This window comes from Schistocerca serialis, chromosome 3, assembly GCF_023864345.2.
Source record: "Schistocerca serialis cubense isolate TAMUIC-IGC-003099 chromosome 3, iqSchSeri2.2, whole genome shotgun sequence".
Lineage (NCBI taxonomy): Eukaryota > Metazoa > Arthropoda > Insecta > Orthoptera > Acrididae > Schistocerca > Schistocerca serialis.
In genome coordinates, this window is record NC_064640.1 from 322,800,371 (window position 1) to 322,819,270 (window position 18,900).

Here is an 18,900-nt window from a genome sequence, read left to right on the forward strand (position 1 = left end):
TATAGAAGTTGGGCAGATCTTGTTAGGGAAAGCAGAGGGCACTCATTGTGAGTAACAAAAGAGATAAATTTTACAAGAAACAATGTCCTTCAGATGCCATAAATTGCCATCAACTAAATATTACAAGCAGGCTAAATTGAAAACTATTAGTCAGAAAACTTAGCTGTTTGTAGGAAACTATTGAAAAATTCCATATATCTTAGTCCCCACTGTATTTGTAGGTACAGCATGAAGATGCAGCTATGAATATGGGTTCATAATCTCTTATAAAGACACTAGTTAAAACAGAACAAGATCAATCTCAGTAGAAATCACTTTCATACAGTAGATTGTATCAGGTATTATCTTTATTCACAACTAGAGATACAATAGTTACATCAGTTACAAAAGGACACAATTTCAGATTTGACTTTTAGTGAAGTGTCATTTCAGCTATTTGCTCATTTCTTAAAAATATTCACTTAAGTAGTCCTTGTATTTTCACTTTATTTACAAATTCCAAAGTTACTGTGTGTGTGTGTGTGTGTGTGTGTGTGTGTTTGTGTGTGTCTGTGTGTGTGAAGGTGCCCATGTGTGGATCTGTATGTAAATGCATATCTGGAGCACAGCACACACATGAATGAGATTTTAATGTCAAATGCACACAGTTGTAAGTATGAATCCATGTGTCACAGAACATATGTCATTTCAGAAAATACTAATTTTTCTAGTAGAAAAATAATGTTTCACAATATTCATAAATATATTGACATAATACTGGTTCCATATAACAAAATAGTAGGGGGGCCACAAAAGTGTTATTCTGAGGAAAATAAACTTCACTACATTTGTTTTATTCTGTATTATTCTCTGCATTTCTAAAACACAGTCCTACATAAAACTTAATGATAAATGACATCTGTGATGAGAGATCCATAGTTTACAAAGGTCTAACACATATTAACATAATGCTTCTTTGAAACTATTTTTCTTAAAAATGATGCTTCATATTTCACACTAGGTAGTCGTTCATTTATAAATACAAGCTATTTTCCCATTTGAGCAAAATTTTTGAAATGATTAAGCATACTACTTAGTGTTGTAGTATACTGCAAGTGAATTTTTTTGTCACCTATCTCTCTATTTTGTGAATGATGAGTTGTTTCATATGAGGGAATGGAAAAATTTTCAATTGAAAATATATCCTCAAACTAGTGTGAATCTTAATTTTAAATCTGACTTTTATTTGTAACTGAAAAACATTTTTCATCTCATTATGTTGAAATGTTGGACAATGTAGACAATGCACAGCTGTTGAGCAAATACTGGTTTTGAAGAAGAAGAAAGTAATATAAGTGTGATAGCAGTCAGAATAAGAGAGAAAATTGTCTTCTTCACTCATGAAATGATCCACAGAAACAGTTTGATAGGTGTCCTGTGACTTATAGTTGTAGGCAACAGATTTACCTATAAAGTTAGAAACAGAAATATTTACATATACGCACCTCTAATCATGTTCAATCTCAAATGCTTCTCTTTTTCTTGTAGACATTCACAGTACAAATAGTTTCTTTTGCACTTTTGTCAGGTATAGTGATGTTTCTTTTAATAAAGGAAAACTTTTCATTTTTGTTGTAAAAGCATTTGTTCGCAGACTTAACACTATACAAATAAATTAATGTCTATCACACTGGAAGTCAAAAACAAAGATTCATAATACTTTGTGTTCTGTGACTCTCTTTCACTTTTTACTTCTAGTAGTTGTTAACTGAATGTCTTTCAAATCTTTGTAAGCAGGCATATCTTTTGAGACAATATTTTTGCTAGAGTTTTTTGTCTCTAAATTAGTGTTTTCAGTTAAAGTGGGAGTCTCTTTGGTTGTTATGGTACCACCATAGAGTCTATTTTTTATTTCACCTGAATCCTTATTAAGTATTGGGGGAATCTGACTATTATTAACACACTGAACATCAATTTTCTTTCCATCAACAACTTGCTCAGCATTTAGTCTAACAGAAGGGTTGTTTGTGTAAATTTTTTGGCCATTAATAACTATAAATGTATGAGAAATTATTTTCTCCCTCTCTAATTTTTGTACCAGATTCTTTGGGGGCAAAATGTTTCCATCACTTTTTGTTATAAGATTTCTAACTTCAGTACATGGGTCATGATATGATCCATTTTTATTACTTGCACTTGAATTGGTTGATATGTGATCCGGTGTTGATACAGTCAGCCTTGAGTCTGTCTCACATAAATACTTTTTAGCACAGTGAATTTGGTGAGGTTTCTGACAAGGGCTATCTGGTGAATGTTCAGTTGTACAAATTCCAGAAATATAACCTTGATCTGAATGACTGACAGTTTTGATAAATGTTTCTTCTTTAAGATTTGAGCTTGCGTGCACTGTGACAGGAGAATCTCCCTCAGCTAAAGGAGTTTCTTTACGGACAGTCATTGTTGTTATTTCATGTGTTTTAAGCTTTGGCTGTGTTCTCATGAACTGCCAAGATGTGTCTTCCCCTTCTTTTGCAGTGAGTGTATCTTGGCTTTCTGTGTAAGTCATATGAAATGGTGCTTTGCTATATAGCTGCAGAGAACAATGTATGCTATTTCCTCGTTTGAAACTACTTAAATCATTTGAAAAACTCTGGCTTTTCACATGCATACTTTGCGTCCTACAAATGGTTGGTCTATTCACGAGGGTCTTTTCCAACTCCTTTTTCAAAGTGCCTGAGATACTATTACTGTTATTTGAAGTTGCTGATACAATATGTGGATCTTGTAGTTCAATAAAATTGGCAGCACATTTAAATGTATCATCTGATTCTGAAGAAGTGTTAAATACATTTTGGAATTTCCAAGATGAATAAGACTGACCTCGAGATTTACTGTGGGAGTCTTTTGAAAGAGGTTTTCCCCATATCAAACTGTTACCACCATCATTGGAATTATTTTCTTTATCTAAGTTAACTTTGTGTGTCGACTGAGAGCAAATGCTTGATGAAACAGTGTTCAGTGAGTGTGAATTCCCTATGAATGAAGATGGTACAGCTCCACGGAATTCCTTAATTTGTTTCCTTCTGATGCATGCAGCCCAAGCAAGCCTTGCTTGTGAATACTGTACACATCTTACAATAAATATGATGAATCCTTGCAGAGAATTTGATATGCAAAACAAGTACTGAAATACAAGTTCTGTACTACCAAAAGCAAATGCTCCAAATACCCATGTCACTCCTAGTAAAGTCATGACAGCAAATGCACCTCGAACCTGAAAAGGGAACAGAAACAAATGTTAGCTCCAAAATTTGTTATTTTAAGTAATACATAAAATAAATACAGGTAGAGCTGTTTAACATAAAGAAGTATACTCAATAAAGTTACATTAACATTTAAGAAATTTATACTAAAGTAATAACTTTTTCAAACAAGATGGAAATCCTAAGTTTGTTCTCTGCGAAACTAAAGAAAGACAATTAGCTTTCCACTGTATGAGGAAATAACATTGGGCACATACAGTAGGTAGAGTCTTATTGTATGATGCAACAGAAGGGAGAACAATGGGAGCAAAAAGTGAGGTAATAAAATGGAATGAAAGTGGTTGCGGTAGCAGTTTAAGAGGGGAGACAATGGCAGAAATGGGTGAGAATATGTGGATTGAGAGGGCAACTGTAGTGTGGAGAAAGAAGGAAAATGGCCAGCACTAGAAACTTGAGAATAAATAATCTATAATGAATATAGTTAATAAATTACCATACAGCTGAGACATAGAAAAACAGCCTCATATTAAGGATGGAAATAAATTTTCAAGATAATCATGTTTTAAAAATGCCACATTGTGGAGTTATGGCCATAAAACACCAGCCAGTAAGCAATGAGTGTGCAGAAGATTTTCTGGCAACCAAAACTCACTGGGGGTGTCTAGGAGTGCAGTTTTGTCTGACAAAGGTGATCATATGTTATGTCAATCATTCTTTTGACTATATCAAATTGGCAGCAATGTTGGAGACAGGGATTTTGAGCATTAGCTGTAAAACATGTGACTTGAGAAAAAATGAGTTTTAAAAATTTAATTTCACTCTGCTCTTTCAACATTGTCTTAGTCCAAACCTACTAATCTACTGTAGTGACTAGAATGAAGGTTCATTCATGCTCTCTCTACGTTTGCAAAAATTTAAAACATGTGGCCTTCAGATTTCATAATTAACAATGTTATTAACATTAATATTTTGCTCCAGTGTTGTTTCTGCAGGACAAGTTATTACCTTGACAAATTAGTAACATTACAGTACTTTTAGTGGAACTGATTTAATAGTCAAGTTTTACCAAGTAAACACCAGAGAACTCAACATCTAATGTCAGGAGTCACAGACAGGAATTTCATGTTTGCATGTCTTTCACTGTTCAGCTGAAACCATTATAATCAACTAATTTAATTATTAACTAGAGTGTTTAGTGTAATAGATATTATCTGGGGAAAGTTAGTTTAAATGTACACACATTCACACCCTTTTCGGCGACTGGCTATTGTTTTACAGCTGTAGCTCCACATTGCGTTTCCTACCTATGATGACCTGAAAAAAACTGTTTGTTTCAATGTACCGTACACTGCTCTGATCTTATTATCTGTTGTTTCTTTCCACCCCATAAGCACATTTATATTGTCTCAGTGCTGCAACTTGACTGGTTTGAGGGACTGTGATCAGGTGGAATGGGTGGGAGGGAAAAATGAAAGGGGAAGGGAAGGGATGGGTGCAGGGTAGGGAGTGTGATAACTAGAGGTTAAGGCAGCAAGGGAATGAGATAGGAATGTGGTACCAGCAAACCCACCTTGCTGCAGGCAGGCATGTGAAACAGAGTGAAGTGATGGAGTGGGTTGACACCCTGCTACAGGTTGATGTGCAGTGTACAATAATTGGTGGTGTACGTTTACGGTGGGGACAAGACAGAACATAGGAAGAAGCAGACTATGGAGAGAACAATTTTGGTGTAGATTAATGGAATGAAGTGGGGGGTGTGGGGTCACAGTATCTATTCAATTCAGAAAATCTAGTATTCTACATCTACATCTATATCCATACTCCGCAAGCCACCTGACGGTGTGTGGCGGAGGGTACGTTGAGTATCTCTATCGGTTCTCCCTTCTATTCCAGTCTCGTATTGTTTGTGGAAAGAAAGATTGTCAGTATGCCTATGTGTGGGATCTAATCTCTCTGATTTTATCCTCATGGTCTCTTCGCAAGATATACGTAGGAGGGAGCAATATACTGCTTGACTCCTTGGTGAAGGTATGTTCTCAAAACTTCAACAAAAGCCCGTACTGAGGTACTGAGCGTCTCTCTTGCAGAGTCTTTCACTGGAGTTTATCTATCATCTCCATCATGTCCATAATGCTTTCGCGATTACTAAATGATCCTGTAATGAAGCGCACTGCTCTCCGTTGGATCTTTTCTATCTCTTCTATCAACCCTATCTTGTACGAATCCCGCACTGGTGAGCAGTATTCAAGCAGTGGGTGAACAAGTGTACTGTAACCTATTTCCTTTGTTTTTGGATTGCATTTCCTTAGGATTCTTCCAGTGAATCTCAGTCTGGCATCTGCTTTACCGACGATTAATTTTATATGGTCATTCCACTTTAAATCACTCGTAATACCTACTCCTAGATAATTTATGGAATTAACTGCTTCCAGTTGCTGACCTGCTATATTGTAGCTAAATGATAAAGGATCTTTCTTTCTATGTATTTGCAGCACATTACACTTGTCTATATTGAGATTCAATTGCCATTTCCTGCACCATGCGTCAATTCATTGCAGATCCTCCTGCATTTCAGTACAATTTTCCATTGTTACAACCTCTACTCAATTCAGAAAATCTAGTATTCTACGTCTACATCTACATCCATACTCCAAAAGCCACCTACAGTGTGTGGCAGAGGGTACTTTGAGTACCTCTGTCGGTTCTCCGTTCTATTTTAGTCTCGTATTGTTTGTGGAAAGAAAGATTGATGGTATGCCTATGTGTGGGATCTAATCTCTCTGATTTTATCCTCATAGTCTCTTCACAAGATATATGTAGGAGGGAGCAATATACTGATTGACTCATCGGTGAAGGTATGTTCTTCAAACTTCAACAAAAGCCCGTACCGAGCTACTGAGTGTCTCTCTTGCAGAGACTTCCACTGGAGTTTATCTGTCATCTTCGTAATGCTTTCACAATTACTAAATAATCCTATAATGAAGCGCGCTGCTCTCCATTGGATCTTCTCTATCTCTTCTATCACGGGATGTGGAGGGGAGCCAAGTACACAGATAGCGCAAGTTGTGTAACAGTTATCCAAGTTGAGCATTTCATGCACAGCACCATCCTAGTCTATTGAGAGTGTCAAGTTTGTTTCTCATCACAAAGTGGCAGCAGCCGTTCGTTTGGGTGGACAGCTGATTGATGGCCATGACCAAATGAAACACTTTGTATAAGTTACCGGTACAGCAGAGGTGTTGTTTCCTACAACAATTTTCACAGGTTGTGCATGAATCTGATGGAGTAGAACACACCTGTGACAGGAGATAATCACCATGACCCTCTTACATATGTCAAAAAATTGTGAGACCAATCATTCGGCCTTCTTTTTATATGCTCAACTTCCCCTATTAGTCGTATGTAGTATGGGTCCTAAGCACTTGTGCAACATTCTAGGATGAATTGTATGAATATTTAGTAAGAAATCTTGTTTGTGTACCAAAATGCATATTCCCCGTATCCTTACCAATGAACTGCTTTACCTATGACTTGCCTATGTGATCATTTTGTTTCATATCCCGACAAAATGTCACATCCAGGTACTTGCATGTATTGACTGACTCCCATTGAACTAGAATAGAATGAGCTAGTAGCAAGCAGAATCTCTGAGTCACTGAGTGAGACTTTGATAATTGCTCATGTGGTTCACTGCACAGCACTATACACAAAAGGCAAATATTTCTGTTCAAGACCCAGTTCAGTAGATAATCATAACTTTGTAAGTTATGGTGGCTGTTATTACCGCTACCAGTCAGTGGTAATTTAAAAAACCTTAACATATTTCTTGAGACAGTCATGGTCGAAAAATAGTGAAAATGACTTCAAATTCTTAATTTTAACTTGTTTCACATAATCATCACTGTCTATACCATGCACACAGAAAAATAATATTGACTCAGTAACAATTCTAAGGTAATGGAGAAGCAAAAATATCTCTCTGTTCTAGTAAATAGAAACATATAATAATAAGAAACTATATGTTTTGCAAACAGGGAAAGAATACCAGCTCCACAATGAGAATATGTCCTTGCTTATGGGTGAGTGTGGTAACTTAATTAGTACCTCAGGTTGCCCTTACTTTCAGGCCGAACAGCTATCTGTCTAATGTATCTTTAACTGCCATGTACAGAAATCAGCCCTTCTGCTACTCCTTATTCCATTTCTTTAATCCTGCTCTCATCGTTCCTCCCTTGCCATACTGCAGGCCATCCCCACCCAATCAAAACAATGTCATCTTTTCGTGTTCTCATTTTTCTACTGCCATTGAAACTATCTATCTTACACATCATGATGCCTCTAATTACCTCTCCACTCTATTCGTGCTTAGCACATCTTATCCCCTATGTTTCCTCTTATCTATCCCCTCCTAACACTCTCGTTAGATGAGCAAAGGCTTGTAAACAGTCAGTCATTGTAGCTCTGGATAATTGCATTAGGGTGTTTTATGGTTGAAAGAGAGAGAGAGAGAGAGAGAGAGAGAGAGAGAGAGAGAGAGAGTATTTAACCTGAAAAAAAGCAGTATCTTGAAAGTTAGTGATGTTTCTGCATTGGTATGTATGCTCTACATTAATAGCCATCTTGAAATGAAGGAGGTGAAGGAGGATTATAGTTTAACATCCTGTCAGCAATGAGGTCAATAGAGATGCAGGAGAAGCTCAGTTTAAGAAATGATGGGGAAGGAAATTAACTATGACTGCTCAAAGGAACCATCCTGGCATTTGTCTTAAATAATTTAGGGAAATCACGGAAAGCCTAAATCTGAATGGTGAGACAGGGATTGGAGCTGTCATGCTCCTAAATGTAAGTCCAGTGTTCTAGCCAGCTCACCTTCATGTGAGTGGCTGCCTTTCCTAGTTTTGTCTGTTGTTTCCATCTTGGAATTTCTGCAGAATAACTTCTTCTGTGGTTCTGTCATCAGTACTGGGAGATGTTCATCTTGGAGCTATGTAATGGCTAGCTAGCCCAACTGTCTCTTTGTAAATTTAATTTTTAGAATCGATATTTGTTACAGTCAAAAATATTCTGAATGCTATGACTATGTGGATTAATAAATAGAATGAGTATTTACCATGCAGGAATCATAACCAAAGCAAACAAAGCACTATGAATTATACTAACATTAACAGAAAACTTAGGGATGACCATCATTACTCTATATTACACAAAATTATACAGGTTGTTTCAAAAAGAATGACCAAATGTTGGATGGTAATAATTATGAAACATGGGACATGCTATCAGGGAAGTGTATGTTGTTCGAATGGATGTGGCCTAGAGTTACAGAAAATTGCCATTAGATGTCAGTCAATGCATCTTCTCAGCTTGCAGTCAGTCAGAAGTAAGATAGCATCCACTAAACAGAAGGTATGTTGTGTGCTGCAGTTTGCAAAGAGTGAGTCAGTGATTTCAATCCAGTGTGTTTTTCATCAGCATTCTGGCACTGATCCACCTGCTCCCAAAAACATTTGTCATTGATATCACCAATTTGAAAGAGAAAGGGTGCTTATGAAAAGGTAAGAGTCTAGGTTGACCTCACACTTCTGATGACAATGTGGAAAGAATTTGGTAAATGTTTGAGCAGAGTCCACGAAAGTCTACTTGCAGTGCAAGCTGAGAACTGGCAGTGCCTCGAATGACTGGTGAGTGTTACAGTGTCATTTCATCTATAAACCATAGAAACTACAATTAGTGCAAGCTGTTCAGGTTGACATACTACCTCAACAATGGACAGGGCACATGGGAACCTGAGACACTGACCTGCATTCTCGGCCTCCAAGATTGTGGGACATGACACCGTGTAATATTTTCTTGTGGGGATGTGTGAAAGAAAGTGTGTTTATCTCCGCTTTACCTTGTGTCATAGAAGGAGTGAAGAACAGAATAACAGCCACCATAACTTCTATAAAAGCAGATACATTGTGTAAAGTGTATGATGAATTTAACTATCATCTAGATGTTGTTTGTGCTGCTGCTGACGTAAACACAGAGCATTTGCAATACCATAGCTGAAACATGAAGTTTTTGTGAATATTTTGCAATTGATCTCATTTATATAGTATATTTTTATCAATAAATATGAAATTTTGAAATAAGGTCATTCTTTTTGAAACACCCTGTACTTACCATATGTATGTATGTGTGTGTGTGTGTGTGTGTGTGTGTGTTTCACATTACTTATGTAAGATCAAACTCTGGATGTCTTTTATTTGTTTTAACAGATCTAAAGGCATCCAAAATTTGGACAAAATTGATAATCAATATAAAGGAAAGCCACAATAGACTTAAAAACATTTTTTTAAAAAAATGGGATAATAATCAACTGTTGCAGATATATATCCACTTGATATCATGTCAAGCTTTCACAAATTACAGTTAGCACTGTAGAAGTAAAGAATATGCATCCTTCTGGTTTAGTGCTGAGAATCCACACTGAATGGAAAGGCTCTCGAGGACTTTTACACTTTTTGATATATGTAATAGGTTCATAATATAATGTGAAAAATGTAAAGCATATAAAAATATAATGAGTGTGCTTAAATATCAGTGGTAAACTGAGTGCTGCAGTGTATGTAAGTTTCTGCAACCTGAGGTGACAATGTTGGTAAGTACTTGTTTGAGAAAAGAGGTATCTATTAACTCATGGTTCACAGAGGAGGATTACTGGATTAAAGTCAAGAAAAAAGACAAAAGATGTACTGCAGTGTGTTTGGGTGAACAGAAGGAACCTGATGAAGGATCATGGACATTTGACATAATACAAAATCTAATTTTCTTCTTCTCTAACAACCAATATTATAAGTACCTGGTGAGGATAATAATAGTCACAGATGCATGACAAGGAGGAGTATTTATTACAAATTACAAATCTGCCCTCCCCACCTTGTAACCACCCCCTCCTCCACATACACATGGAATGAGACTAAGTAAAGGTTAAAATCATAGCACCTCACATAGTGACATTTGACTGTGTATACAAGTGAAAGCAAAGAAAACCTCCAATGGTATGAGATAGTTATTACAGAGAGTGTGATTGTTTGAAGCAAACAATAGCTGAAACATGATAAAAATTGTGAATTAAGTAAAACTGTTAATAAATGGCTTCAAGAGGATGTAAGAATACACGATGAAAATTTCCTATAAGAAAAAACTGAAAAGATCCAAGAGTATGAAGGAAACAAAACAGACATCTTTTCTTGTCAGTTAAGATGGTGGATTGCACAGTAACTAACAAAAAAAGTCTGTAAATATTTGTATGGTTGCTGATATGCATCAGAAAACAATTTCTTCATAACGACAACAATGACATTCCAGAAGTATTGCCAGAAAATGTGGTTAGAGTCATTTGATAAGTAAAGAAAGGGAAGGTGCCTAAACATATAGGTGATTGATCATAACTGATTAAAGCTGGAGGAAAACTGCTACAAAAGGAGCTTGCCAGATTGTTTATCTAATTCTGCAATACTGGGACATTGCTACAATTATTCTCCTGTACAGGAGAGGAGACAGACAAGACATAAAAAACTCTAGGATAATCCAGTATGTATCTGTAATTTACAAAATATTCATTAATATTATCACCATTTGAATAGAAAAAATGTTAGATTTTAATGAGTCAGAGGAACACATTTGCTTTAGAAGTGGATGGACATATCAAAATGGATAATTTTCAAAGTTATAGGAAGGACCGGTGAATATGAATTATCACTTTATATGAAATTCATCCATTTTGAATTAGCTACTTACTCACTTTTAGACACTGTACTGACAGCCCTTGAGAAACAATATATTTATGGAACCAATTTAATACTTGTAAAGGAGACCACTCACCAGATAGTAGACAGGTTGAGTAGCCAACAGACACAAACAATAGACAAAGAAAACATGCTAACTTTCAGAATAAATCTTTTCTTGTGATAGAGATAGAGAAAACACACACACACACACACACACACACACACACACACACACACACACACACACACACACACACTGTATAGTGCTAGCATCCAATGCATGGTGCTAATATACTGAAAAATATAATATGCTATTGCTACAGTTTCCATTAGACTTCAGCAGTATAGTGAGAAGTTCAAAACTGAATAAGTGTCAGACAAGGACATTCCATATCACCAAAACTATATCTGACAATCTTAAAGCAAGTTTTCTGATCCTTAAACTGGAGAACAATGAATGAGTAGACGTTCATGGAACTTATTTGCACCAAATACATTTTGATGATGATGTACTATTTGCCTCTAGTGTTGACAAACTTAGACAATGAATGGAAGAATTGAATAAAGCACATTTGAAAATATGTCTGAAAATCAGTAACATAAAGACTAAAATATTGTATAATCAACACAGTGAGAATAAAAAAGAAGTAGTGCTATTTAACAGCAAATTCACAGAAGCAGTTCATAAGTGTTTTTATTTAAATACAGCTGGAGACATTGAGTGAATAGGCAGAAAAGGAAAATAAACACAAGAATAAATAAGACCAGTAATACTTTCGGTAAACTCAATACAGTTTTCAAAACAAAGCTTCAGATGTGTCTGACCCAGAAAGTTAATGATTAGTGTCACCAGTTTTGATGTACCGGCATGGCAGTATGATATTAGCTATTGTACAAAAACTATAATAAACTAAAGGTGTCTTAGAAATAAATGGTAAGATGCATGTTGGGAACAACTAGGGGAGTAAGGTAAGCAAGCAAATTGACCAGAGAACAGATTTGGGTGGAAGACAACTGTAACTATTGTGGAAATGAAGTGGAGGCATATGAGACATGTAGCCAGACAAAAATGATGATAGAAGGATCAACAAAATTCTTTGCTGGGTCCAAAGAGATAAAAAAAGACAGAGATGATATCATAGGTGACATTAGAAACATGCAAAAGCATCATTGATGTGTATCACTGAATAGTGTAATGCATGGGTAAGTCTGGAGGTGACCTTTATCTGTCAATAGTTATGACATGGATAATAGTGATAGTGATGATGATGACTAAGATGATGAGACTGATACTAATGACACTAATGCCAAGAATGAACAATGTATAAGAGACACTGTTAGTTATGGAGTACTAGAGCTGGTGCATACAGAAAACCTGTCACTAAATTAAGTCACAGACTACTGCAGTTGGACTTGAATAATTATAACTATTTGGAGCAGAAGTAGATCTCATATTATGCCTTGCCTAGTCCATGTAACCAAATCCAAACTGGATTATGTTAGCTGTATGAAATCTTGAAGAATTATCATAAGACTCGAACACATGACCTCTACAGATGAAATAATTAAAGTCTTAGCAATCAGCTGGTGAAGCATTCACAACAGACTCCTAGAGTTTGAAGCACTCCTAAAAAGCAACATAGCTTGTATAATACTAGGTACATAAATCCAAATAAGATCCAAAATTGAAATCAGTAAGTGTATATCCAAAGAATACACAAATGAGAAATTGAGGTGACTCTCCAGAAACCAAACTTATCTTCTCTATGGTCAGCTTCTACCAGTTTCTCCATTATTATATAATAATTCAGATCAGTGCTTTGCAACCATGACTTATTAAATTGATGTTTGTTGATATTCACACAGGTCAGCACCTGACACATTTGCAAATGGAATTATTTCATTCTTCTTGAAACCAAGGGGCATTGCACCTGTATTCTGTACATTGCTTACCAGATGGAATAGTTTTGTGATGGCAGCCTCTCCAAAAGATCTCAATAATTCTGAGGAATGTCGTCTACGCTGGGAGCTTTATTGCAGTAAAGCGCTTTCAGTGCTCTGTCAAATTATTCTTGCAGTATAATATTTGCAGCCCATCTTCACTTATTCCTTTTCCATTTCTGTAATATTTTTATAAGTTCATTTCCCTCTCACAGCTCTTCCATACATTCCTTCCATCTTTCAGCTTTCCTGTCTTTGCTTACTTGCCATTCAAACTCTTGATATCCATACAGATGCTTCTCTTTTCTCCAAAGCTCTGCTGTCTTCATTATTTCACATCTCAACTCTACCCATTCATCTTCTATGGTAGTCACTATTCCTTCCAACTGTTTCCTACTTTTTCAGTCAATATCTGTCTATTGCTCCCTCTGAAACTATCAACAACCTCTGATTCTTTCAATTTATCCAGGCCCCATCTCCTTACTTTCCTACCTTTTCTGCAGTTTCTTCAGTTTTAATCTGCAGTTCATAACCAATAAATTATGGTCAGAGTACATATGTGCCCCTAGAAATGTTGTACAGTTAAAAATATGATTTCTATACGTTTGTCTTGCCATTATATAACCTGTCTGAGAACTTTTGGTGTCCAGGTCTCTCCTACATATACAAACTTCTTTCACGATGGCTTCTCCTTTCATTTCTTGCTCCCAGTCTATGTTCTCTTGCTACTTTTTCTTCTCTTCCATTTCTTATTATCAAATTCCTGTCCTCCATTACAATTATATTTTTATCCCCTTACTTATCTCAGTAATTCCTTTTACCTAATTTACAAATTGTTTCAATATATTCATTTCCTCCAGTCCATGTTCTTCCACTATATTTCCTTCTTTTAATTTTCCTACTACTGAATCCCAGTCCTTCAGCACAATAAAAATTTTACCTCCCATAAGTATCTGAATCATTTCTTTTATCTCATCATACAGTGTTTCAATCTCCTCATGATTTGCAGTGCTAGTAGGCATATAAACTTCTATTGCTGTGGTTGGTGTTGGCATCATTTCTACCTTGGCTATGAAAGATGTTCACTATGCTGTCCATAGTAGCTTACTCACATTACTATTTTCTTGTTCATGATTAAACCTGCTCCTGCATTACCTCTATTTGATTTGGTATTTATAATACTGTACTCACCAGATCAGAAGCCCTCTTTTTCCTGTCACTGCATTTGATTAATTCCCACTGAAGATAACTTCAATCTGCTCATTTACCATTTAAATTCTGTAACCTATCAACCTGATTAAGGGGTTTGACAATCCATGCTTCAACTAAAATGCAGTTTTGTTTGACAACATACTCCTGATTAGTCCCCATCCACAGATATGAAAGGAGGAGTATTTTAGCTCCATAATATTTTACTCAAGATGATACCATCACCATAGCAAGGACACTGTCGGTCATCTAGACTGTTGCTCCTGAACCTATTAGAAATAGTGCAGCTGCTCTTCAGGAATCACAGATTTGCCTGGTATCTCCACAGATGTCCCTCCATTGTGGTTGCGCCCACAGGAAGGGCTGTTTTGAGTTGTAGAGACATGCAAGCAACCCCATCTTGGCATGCTCCATGTTTCATGGTTCAGTTGTTAAATGTTGACCAAACTGAATGTTTGGTGCATTTTTGAGTAATTCAACCAGTTTTTATGTAGTGATCTCTTAGTATGGGAGAGACCTTACTCCACTGCCCCATGCCAGAACAAAACAGAAATCAAAACAATGGCTGCAAGCCAGTGACCATGTGCCAAGAAGGGCGAAGCCAGTTTCGTCTGTCAGAAAATATATGCCCCAAGGATTTGTTTTTGAGATACAAAAAGAATTCTTTTCATTGACAAGTTTGCCTACAATATGCAAGTCTTCTAGATCACCTAGGCAACAAAACACAAGAAGAGTCCTAGGTTACCAAAATCTTTACCTTTTATCAAGACAAAATACCTGTCTACAAATATGCTTTAGCATGGGAAAAGTGGAGGATGTGGATACCCCAGGTATTAGGTTTGGTACTATTTGACTTCTACCAATCCTTACATAGAAAGAAGTTTGTGGCTGGGATACAGTATGTGGTTGTGGCCTCTGCGAATGGGAATTTTGAATACATTCCAGAATCATACAGTAGGAATGGAATCCACTCACTAGAGAAACTTTTGACAAAATACAGTGGCCTAAAGAAGGACTGCACCAAAAAATGTCTGTACTTTTTACCTGAAAGACAAATTCTTTCTGTACCAGAACGAGAACTTCTGACATTGCCCTCATAGTGCAATGAAGTGTCACATAAGCAACTAATTTTACTACAAACTGCATAAAATAATGGCAGAGATCCATAGTTCAAACGATTTCATTATTGAGAAAAGATAATGTCCCACATTTGGTTTGACTTTGAACAAGCATAAGAGCAAGTGCGACAGGTGCTGGCAGAAATCCTTAACCTTCTCTGAGGGTGATATCAAAGGAACTGAGGATTAGCAATGACAATGTTAAAGTCACCATTCACAAAGAGTTAGATGACAATCTGTCCTCCATTTATGTCATGCATGCTGAATGATGAGAAAAAGAGAACATGGATGGGAATTGCTAAACATTGACATTTCACTGACATGTGTCATCAAGATCTATGTTTTTCTGCAAACTATTAGCACAGGGGTTGGGACCTGGTGTTAACCAGTTCCATATGGAACAGAGCTGGTGGCCATCACAGTCAGTGGACAGCTGTTTGCGTCAAACTTTGAAGGCAACAGTTTTCGATCGACATTGCAAAGGAGCCTTTGGCAGCAGTACCCAGCAGGTTCTTTACTGGCGCGAAAAGTACAATTTTTCAAAAATGTTCACTCTGAAGTCATATGAAGGTAACTTGCTTTGAACCACTGTTTCCCGATTTCTTTTTAATTTTTTATTTTACAATACCATTTCCAAAACATTTCAGATGGACCTTGAAGATAAAGTTAGCCTAAAACAAATATCAAGTTTAAATGCATTATAAGCTGACTAAGAAGGCTTTAATACTTTTTTATTAGAAAAATAGAATATTTTATACCTCTGATTGTTGTATCCCTTTGTATAAGTTAGCAACTTGTGGCTGAATCAAGCAGTATGGACATTAGCAGCATGGTGAATCCTTTTGCTCTACTGATTTGCCAAAGACAATTTTATTACTTTTGCACAGTGTCGCTTCAGAATGCAGTAGGACAAACAGCTAGAGCAATGAATTTGAGGGAACTGAGTAAATTTAAAGAAACTGCTTTGTCATGAAAGGGAAAACATATTGGGGAACGACTTGACAGCGAGGAAACAGTGATAGTGGGACATACTGTTTTTGAAAAACTTGGATTCTTTGTTGTGCTATCTGTCAGACAGAGAAAAGCAAATCATTGTTTGTGGGGATTTCAATGTAGATTTTCTGAAAAAGTCCAATAGAAAGCTTGACCTTGAAGTAATACTTGGTTCTTTCAATTTGACATCAGTTATTGATTTTCCTACTCGGGTGGTACAGGAAAGCAGCACACTCATAGATAATGTATACATAGACCAAGATAAATTTAATTAAATAAAAACTTTTCCTGTTAAGAATGGTCTGTCTGATCATGATGCACATTTAGTTACAGTATGTGATATAGCTCCATACAGTAATGCAAAATTGTCCTCCAAAATAGTGTATTCAGTTAATGATTTAACAGTTCAAAATTTTAGGGAAAGCTTGCAACAGTTAGACTGGGATGAGGTGTACAGGGAACATTATGCTAATTTAAAATTTAACCTACTTCATGATACCTTTGTGAGTATATTTGAAAACAGTTTCCCTAAGAAAACAGTGAAATATAATTGTACAAAACCATATAAAAAGCCGTGGCTTACTAAAGGGATAAAAATATCTTGTAAACAGAAAAGGGAAATGTATCTTATAGCTATGAGAAGTAATGATCTCGAAACACAGAAACATTATAAAAACTACTGCTCTGTACTAAGAAAAGTTATTAAAAATTCCAGAAGTACGTGCATTATGTCTGTGATTAGCACATCTGATAATAAAATTAAAACAATTTTGAATATTGTTAAAAGGGAAACAGGGCAACCGAGAGCATAGGAAGACTGTATTTCTATCAAACACAACGAAAAGTTTGTTAACAAGAAGTCAGAAGTAGAAAACATTTGCAATAAGCATTATTTTAAGGGTTGTAGAGAAAATAGGATCCAAATACTCTTTAGAAAATGCAAGGCGGTATATGGAAGGGGCAGTACCAATGCAATTTGATAAAACTGAAATTCAACCCACCTCTCCTACTGAAATTAAGAAAAACATAAATTCACTCAAAAATAAAAGCTCACATGGAATTGATGACATTTCCAACATAATGCTAAAAGCTTGTTCCCAACAAATATGTAGAATTCTCAGCCACATATGTAGTAGCTCACTGAAACAGGGCATTTTTTCCAGATAGACTGAAATACGTTATTGTTAAACCATTGCATAAAAACGGGGATAGATCTGATGTTAACGACTACCACCCAATTTCACTTCTGACAGCTTTATCCAAAATTCTTGAAAAAGTAATGTATTCGAGAGTAGCATCACATATTTGTAAAAATGAAGTACTAACAAAATGTCAGTTTGGTTTTTAGAAAGGCTTTTCAACAGAAAATGCTATATATGCTTTCACTGATCAAATATTAAATGCATTGAATAACCAAACCCATTGGGATATTTTGTATCCCTCAAAGGCTTTTGATTTGTGAATCATGAAATTCTTCTATATAAGCTTAAGTATTGTGGCATGAGTGGGACAGTGCACAATTGGTTTAATTCATACTTAACTGGAAGAATGCAGAAGGTTGAAATTAACAATACGGATAGTCTGCAAAAACCAGCAGAGTCCTCTAATTGGGTTCAGTCTTGGGTCCCTTATGGTTCTTAATATATTTACGACTTGCCACTTTGTATTCATGAAGATGCAAAGCTAGTTCTTTTTGCTGGTGATAAAAGTATAGTAATCACACCCAGCAAGCAAGAATCAGCTGAGGAAATTGCAAATAATGTCTTTCAGGAAATTATTAAGTGGTTCTCTGCAAATGGACTCTCACTAAATTTTGAGAAAACACAGTTTATACAATTCTGTACAGTAAATGGTATAACACCAATGATAAATATAGACTATGAACAGACATTTAAAAGCAAATTAAAAGAATTTCTGAATGACAATAAATGAATTCTTAGATATGAAGTAGTAACTGAAAAAAAAATTATTTTGTGTAAAGAAAACTTACGTTAAAGTGACACGTTCCACATCATTACGATATGTTGTATTCATGATCTATGGAACAACGATTAATGTATGTACGTTCATACCAAACATAAGAATGTTGACAGTATCAGGAAGTATTGTGTGAAGCTGTGAATGTTCCGTTAACGGTTGCATCTACAACGGAAACTAAGTGAAAACAACTAAATCGTCTGTCTCTGAGTACGTACATATATGTATATAGCAAAGAAATGAAGGTAGTCATGTTTAGAACTGCTGGCTAATTGTGGATGACGAATCACTTTCCACATTAGTCACACGGCCAAGACACACAGTATTTATTTATGGGAAACTGAAAATAGACAACCATAAGGAGGAGACAAAGTACGAGGGTCTGCTGAAAAGTAATGCCTCCAAATTTTTTATTCTGTTCTCAGTATCTGCTGAGGTATTGTGTGTCGTGCGTATTAAACGGTCAACTTTCCCTCTCTTAGCTGACGCAAGCTGCAATCCTCTACGGCTAGAGGACTCCGAAATACAGGGTGATTCAAAAAGAATACCACAACTTTAGAAATTTAAAACTCTGCAACGACAAAAGGCAGAGCTAAACACTATCTGTCGGCGTATTAAGGGAGCTATAAAATTTAATTTAGTTGT

General features: G+C 36.0%; 1 protein-coding gene across 1 annotated transcript in view; it reads right to left on the reverse strand.

The window, feature by feature from the left end:
• Window positions 1-844: 844 nt before the first annotated feature.
• Window positions 845-18,900, reverse strand: part of LOC126470807 (uncharacterized) — a 495,505-nt gene continuing 477,449 nt past the window's right edge. Inside the window, exon 21 of the mRNA XM_050098819.1 lies at window positions 845-3,253. Coding sequence (XP_049954776.1) covers window positions 1,721-3,253 — 1,533 coding nt within the window. The 3' untranslated portion in view covers window positions 845-1,720. The remainder of the gene's footprint in view (window positions 3,254-18,900) is intronic.